General features: G+C 35.8%; 1 protein-coding gene across 1 annotated transcript in view; it reads left to right on the top strand.

Moving 5' to 3' along the window:
• The window catches only part of slit3 (slit homolog 3 (Drosophila)), a 672,803-nt gene that overhangs the window by 12,218 nt on the left and 653,085 nt on the right, over window positions 1–7,500 (top strand). The window contains 1 exon segment of the mRNA XM_062039879.1: window positions 43–248. Within this exon segment, the coding sequence (XP_061895863.1) occupies window positions 43–248 (206 nt within the window).

The raw sequence follows: 7,500 nt of genomic DNA, 5'->3' as shown, positions 1-7,500 counted from the left end.
ACTACTTTTATAATATTTGGCTCTTTTCTCCCCCATCTGGAGATCCAACTTTCCACACGGATTATCGGTGACTTACTCCCAGCGGATGTCATGCAGCCTGGCCGGCTTTGGGCTCTGGTGGTGCTGTGCGCCGTGTGCTGCGCGGATGGATGCCCACACAAGTGCAGCTGCTCCGGGTCCCATGTGGACTGTCAGGGTCTGGGTCTGAAGACGATACCGAAGGGGATACCGCGCGGTGCCGAGCGTCTGTAAGTGTGCTTGTTTGACATCTCTGTCATCTCCCTTGAAATGCTTCAAAGAGTCGGAAATAAGGCTTATGTGCATACCAAGTATGGAAAGGATGAATTTAAGAGTCCTGGGATTCAATATTACAGCATTAAAACATTTTTTTTTTGCATGTCTCACCTATAATCTGCAGTTAAAGTGAATATTGCAACTTTTGTTAGGGGCCAGAACCTTAAAGTGGAATTTCACTGGAAAATGTTGCAAGTTTGTACTCAAATTAGATGGAAAAAGTTGTCAAATTAGGTTTAAAATAAACAAGTCCTGATTATTAATTTTAATGAAAGGACTTTGTATGTCCCAGGTTGTTAGAAACTGCATGGCATTCCTTAAATGAAGTGAAAACTTGCCAAAAACTATATTTAAAATTGTGAAAAAATAGTCCAAAGTTGTGGTTTTAATTAATAAAAGTACTTTACTTTTTTGTCCGAAGTTGTGTTAGAAGCTCCGTGCCAGTTACAAAATTAGGTGAAAACTTGCCCAGCTTGCATTTAAAGTTGTGAAAAAACAGTTCCAAATTGTAATTTTTATGAATGAAAGGACTTTATCTATCTTAGAGTGTGTTAGAAGCTGCGTAGCGGACCCACAATTAAGTGCAAACTTGCCAAAAATTATATTTAAAGTTGTGAAAAAACTGTTCCAAGTTATAATTTTAATGAGATAAAAGATGGTCCCATATTCATTTTTATTTTTAAATTTGTTTTTGCATGTGCCAACTAGAGTCTGCAGTTAAAGTGAATATTGTAACTTTTGTTAGGAGGCTGAGCCCTGAAAAGTGGAGTTACACTGGAAAATGTTGCAAGTTTGTCCCCAAATTAGATGCAAATGTTGTCAAATTAGGTTTAAAATGGAGACTGTCAATCCTGATAATTCATTGTAATGAATGAAAGGACTTTTTCTGTCACAGGTTGTTATAAGCTGCTTGGTAGTCCTTAAATGAAGTGAAAACTTTCCAAAAATTATATTTAAAGTTGTGAAAAAACTGTTCCGACTTGTAATTTTAATGAGAGATAAAAGATGTTCCCATATTCATTTTTTTTTATTTTTTTTATTTGTATTGCATGTGCCAACTAGAATCTGCAGTTAAAGTGAATATTGCAACTTTTGTTAGGGAGCAGAGCCTTGATAAGTGGAATTTCACTGGAAAATGTTGCAAGTTTGTCTCTAAATTGATGGAAAAAGTTGTCAAATTAGGTTTAAAATAGAGACAATAAGTCATGATTATTCATTTTAATGAATGAAAGGACTTTGTATGTCCCAGGTTGTTAGAAACTGATTGGTAGTCCTTAAATGAAGTTAACTTTAACTTAACTTTAACTTAACTTTAAGTTAAAGTACCAATGATTGTCACACACACACTAGGTGTGGTGAAATGTGTCCTCTGCATTTGACCCATCCCTTTGAGGGGAGCAGTGGAGTGAAAACTTGCCAAAAACTATTTAAAATTGTGGAAAAATAGTCCAAAGTTGTGATTTTAATGAATAAAAGTACTTTACTTTTTCGTCCGAAGTTGTGTTAGAAGCTCCGTGCCAGTCACAAAATTAGGTGAAAACTTGCTCAGCTTGCATTTAAAGTTGTGAAAAAACAGTTCCAAATTGTAATTTTAATGAATAAAAGGACTTTATCTGTCCCAGGTTGTTAGAAGCTGCGTAGCAGTCCCACAATCAAGTGAAAACTTGCCAAAAATTATATTTAAAGTTGTGAAAAAAGAGTCCAAAATTGTACTTGCAATGAGTATAAGGATTTTACTTTATCTGTCCGAGGTTGTGTTAGAAGCTTCGTGACAGTCACAAAATTAAATGAACAATTGCCAAAATTTCTATTTAAAGTTGTGAAAAAACTGTTCCAAGTTGTAATTTTAATGACATATAAGAGATGTTCCTATATTCACTTTTATTTTTTTAAATGTTTTTGCATGTGCCAACTATAATCTGCAGTTAAAGTGAATATTGCAACTTTTGTTAGGGGGCAGAGCCTTAAAAGATGGAATTTCACTGGAAAATGTTGCAAGTTTGTCTCTAAATTAGATGGAAAAAGTTGTCAAATTAGGTTTAAAAATAGACAGTAAGTCCTGATTATTCATTTTAATGAATTAAAGAACTTTGTATGTCCCAGGTTGTTAGAAGCTGCATGGCAGTCCTTAAATTAAGTGAAAACTTGCCACAAACTATATTTAAAATTGTTAAAAAATAGTCCAAAGTTGTGATTTTAATGAATAAAATAATTTTACTTTTTTTGTCCGAAGTTGTTAGAAGCTTCGTGCCTTTTACAAAATTAGGTGAAAACTTGCCCGGCTTGCATTTAAAGTTGTGAAAAAACAGTTCCAGATTGTAATTTTAATGAATGAAAGGACTTTATCTGTCCCAGGTTGTTAGAAGCTGCATTGCAGTCCCCCCAAAAAAGTGAAAAATTGCTGAAAATTATATTTAAAGTTGTAAAAAAATAGTCCAAAGTTGTAATGTTAATGAATGAAAGGACTTTACTTTTTTGTCCGAAGTTGTGTTAGAAGCTGCATGACAGTCCCAAAATTAAGTGAAAACTTGCCCGACTTGCATTTAAAGTTGTGAAAACACTCTCCTAAATTGTAATTTTAATAAGATGTTTCTATTTGATTTAAGGGACCTGGGATTGTAATCTTTCAGAATATATATTTTTAATTATTATTATTATGACGCTTAAAGTTAAAGTGAATATTGCAACTTTTGTTAGGGGTCAGAGCCTTAAAAGATGGAATTTCCCTGGAAAATGTTACAAGTTTGTACTCAAATTAGATTTAAAAAAAAAAAAAAATTCAAACTAGATTGAAAATGGAGACAATGAGTCCTCATTATTAATTTGAATTAATGAAAGGACTTGTTGTGTTAGAAGCTGCATGGCAGTCCTTAAATGAAGAGAAAACTTTCCCAAAAATTGTATTTAAAGTTGTGAAAAAATAGTCCAAAGTTGTCATTTTAATAAACGAAAAGTCAGATTGTTAGAAGTCACACCATAGTCTCAGAATTAGGGCTGCAACTAACGATCAATTTGATAATCGATTAATCTGTCGATTATTATTTCGATTAATCGATTAATAATTGGATAAAAGAGACAAACTACATTTCTATCCTATCCAGTATTTTATTGAAAAAAACCCCAGCATACAGGCACCATACTTATTTTGATTATTGTTTCTCAGCTGTTTGTAAATGTTGCAGTTTATAAATAAAGGTTTATTAAAAAAATAAAAAATAAATAAAAACTCTGCGCATGCGCATAGCATATATCCAACGAATCAATGACTAAATTAATCGGCAACTATTTTAATAATTGATTTTAATCGATTTAATCGATTAGTTGTTGCAGCCCTACTCAGAATTAATTGAAACATGTTCCATACTTGTCTTTTGAAATGGAGAAAAAAAGTCCTGATCATTGAGTTTGATTAGAAAAGTTGCAGTTTTTTTCCCCAAGTTGTGTTGCAAGTTGAATGAAAGTGTGAAAATGAATGAAAAAGTTGTCAAACTGGCTTAAAAAAAGTGCCAAGTTGTCAATTTAATGAATGAAATAACTTTATCTTTGCCCCAAGTTGACTTAGAAGCTGAATGATGCCGATAAAGCAGAGCTTTCCTAACCTATTGAGCCTTGTGTGATGACACACACGCACACACACACACACATTGGTATTCTGCAAATGTATATGGAAGTGATTAAGCATGCTAATAATGGTTCTGCCCTCCCTCCAAACAAAAAAGCCCTGGGGGCGATCAGCACTGCGAGCCTGCAGAGACAACGTACACAATCAAAGCTGGTGTGGGGTCACTGATGTGATTTCCACGCTGTGAGAGTTGATAGTTTTGTTTCCTGCTAACACGCAAAGTCATCACAAAGGCGATAATGCTAAATGTTCTGAATAATACCCCAACAATACTATTGGTGTGGTTTGTCTGCAGTGGTGTGTTACACAAACCTCCTGTATTACCAGTAGTTGGGCACATGCGCTACAGAGCACACTCGTATATTAGCCACACCGGACTATAAGCCGCAGTTACCGTATTTTTCGGAGTATAAGTCGCTCCAGAGTATAAGTCTCATTGGCCGAAAATGCATAATAAAGAAGGAAAAAAACATAAGTCGCACTGGAGTATAAGTCGCATTTTTTGGGGAAATTTATTTGATAAAAGCCAACACCAAGAATAGACATTTGAAAGGCAATTTAAAATACATAAAGAATAGTGAACAACAGGCTGAATAAGTGTACGTTATATGAGGCATAAATAACCAACTGAGAACGTGCCTGGTATGTTAACGTAACATATTATGGTAAGAGTCATTCAAATAACTATAACATATAGAACATGCTATACGTTTACCAAACAATCTGTCACTCCTGATCGCTAAATCCCATGAAATCTTATACATCTAGTCTCTTACGTGAATGAGCTAAATAATATTATTTGATATTTTATGGTAATGTGTTAATCATTTCACACATAAGTCGCTCCTGAGTATAAGTCGCACCCCCGGCCAAACTATGAGAAAAAAAAACTGCGTCTTATAGTCCGAAAAATACGGTATATACACTGTGAAATTAGTATATTGTACAGAAATATTCAATAAATGTTTATTTACATACCTTAATTGTGTCCAAACAGTGCCTGTAAAACTGCTGATTAAACAAAACAGAAGTCGCCGTTATGGACCCACTAGTGGCGGAAGCTAGCTTTCCGATCGGCTAAACAGACTCGATGACTCCATGGTGACCTCTTGGTGAATTTACGAAACTGAAACAATACAAAAATAATGCCATTGTAAGTTAATAATGTTAACACAGACAAACATATATTAGCTAATGCTAACGACACAAGCACGTACACATAGGCATGTAAACACTCCTACAGAGGTCACACATGGGACGGTTTAGGAAGTATAAACAGTTTTAGTTATATTGTAAAACTTACAAACGTGCTTGGAACAATGAATGAAGAACCCAAACGAGTAGAAACTAGAGATATTATCGATCGATAAATGCTTTAAAATGTAATATCGGAAATTATCGGTATCGTTTTTTTAATTATCGTATCGTTCTTTATTTTTCATTTTTTATTTTTTTTATTAGTTAAATCAACATAAAAACACAAGATACACTTACAATTAGTGCACCAACCCAAAAAACCTCCCTCCCCCATTTACACTCATTCACACAAAAGGGTTGTTTCTTTCTGTTATTAATATTCTGGTTCCTACATTATATATGAATAAATATCAATACAGTCTGCAAGGGATACAGTCCGTAAGCACACATGATTGTGCGTGCTGCTGGTCCACTAATAGTACTAACCTTTAACAGTTAATTTTACTAATTTTCCTTAATTACTAGTTTCTGTGTAACTGTTTTTATATTGTTTTACTTTCTTTTTTATTCAAGAAAATGTTTTTAATTTATTTTATTAATTTTTAAAAAAAGGACCTTATCTTCACCATACCTGGTTGTCCAAATTAGGCATAATAATGTGTTAATTCCACGACTGTATATATCGGTATCGGTTGATATCGGTATCGGTAATTAAGAGTTGGACAATATCGGATTATCAGATATCGGCAAAAAAGCCATTATTGGACATCCCTAGTAGAAACGCCATGGACGACTAGAAGACTGCACTTGTACTTACGGTTTAAAGCACCAAATGGGAGCACACTGCAGCCTCTGCAGTAAGCCATAGCACAAACAATAAAACACCTTATTGGGTATTTTATTTATTTTTTTACTCTTTATTATGGCCGTCAGCGAAGAAAAACCCCATAAAGTAGCAACGCCATCTTGTAAGTTCAAAGTGTAGGAAAAAAGTACCGTATTTTTCGGACTATAAGTCGCAGTTTTTTTCATAGTTTGGCCGGGGGTGCGACTTATACTCAGGAGCGACTTATGTGTGAAATTATTAACACATTAGCGTAAAATATCAAATATTATTTATCTCATTCACGTAAGAGACTAGACGTATAAGATTTCATGAGATTTAGCGATTAGGAGTGACAGATTGTTTGGTAAACGTATAGCATGTTCTATATGTTATAGTTATTTGAATGACTCTTACCATAATATGTTACGTTAACATACCAGGCACGTTCTCAGTTGGTTATTTATGCCTCTTATAACGTACACTTATTCAGCCTGTTGTTCACTATTCTTGATTTATTTTAAATTGCCTTTCAAATGTCTATTCTTGGTGTTGGGTGTTGCGACTGTTTTTTTTCCTTCTTTATTATGCATTTTCGGCCGGTGCGACTTATACTCCGGTGCGACTTACAGTATACTACGAAAAATATGGTATTTGCTTTATTTTATTTTTTTTACTTTTTATTATGGCCGTCAGCGAAGAAAAAGCCCATAAAGTAGCAACGCCATCTTGTAAGTTCAAAGTGTAGGGAAAAAAAAGTAGCTGTTTTTAGTTCGTAATTTACAGAAAGTGACCTGCATGGACACACACTTCTACCCGCTTTTGACCTTCCGGGGACCTGCTGGCTTTTACACGGCAATCCCCCGAAGACATTTACAATCTAAGAAAATAAAAACAATTTGAGCATCCTGAGGAGGGGAAGAGGTAGGGGGGGGGGGGGTATTCCCCCGAGGGAGAAACATTTGATGGTCGCACCTCCACACACACACTCACACACACGGATGTGTTTATGTTGCTCTGATTTATCCAGGTCATTGTTTTGAAACTTCTTTGGGAAAGTTGTTTACACGGGACGTGAAAGGCGTCGTCGTCAGAAAGGGTTATTCCCTCGCATTCCGGCGCGTCCGCAAGCGGGACCAGGAGAGAGCATCGGGTGACGATTTGTGTCGCATTTTGGCCAAAAAAACTTGCTAAACACACAAGTTCTGTTGTGGCTTGGTCCCCGGGCCGCGTTGTTTATTTGTGGCTGGCGAATGGAAAACCCAGCGAGACTCTTTGATTCTTCGCGAATGCTCCCCCAACAACTTTTGTTGGGAGCTTTTGAATATTTATCGGCCATTAGTGGATTAGACCCTTCAACCCTTAACTCATATTTGACTACAGTAGGGAAGGGTTTCAGGTGGATCAATGCATCCGGCCATCTTCTTTCACTTATCTGAGGAAGAGTCGCGGGGGCAGCAGCCTAAGAAAAGAAACCTGGACTTCCCTATCCCCGGCTGCTTCGCCCAGCTCCTCCATTATGGAAAGTGTCACTTTACTTAGCAACAGACGCTGTGGTCAAAGT

This window comes from Entelurus aequoreus, linkage group LG28 (genome assembly GCF_033978785.1).
Source record: "Entelurus aequoreus isolate RoL-2023_Sb linkage group LG28, RoL_Eaeq_v1.1, whole genome shotgun sequence".
In the NCBI taxonomy this organism is placed as follows: Eukaryota; Metazoa; Chordata; class Actinopteri; order Syngnathiformes; family Syngnathidae; genus Entelurus; species Entelurus aequoreus.
The sequence above is the reverse complement of the archived record's forward strand: the minus strand, read 5'-3'. Positions and strand labels throughout refer to the sequence as shown.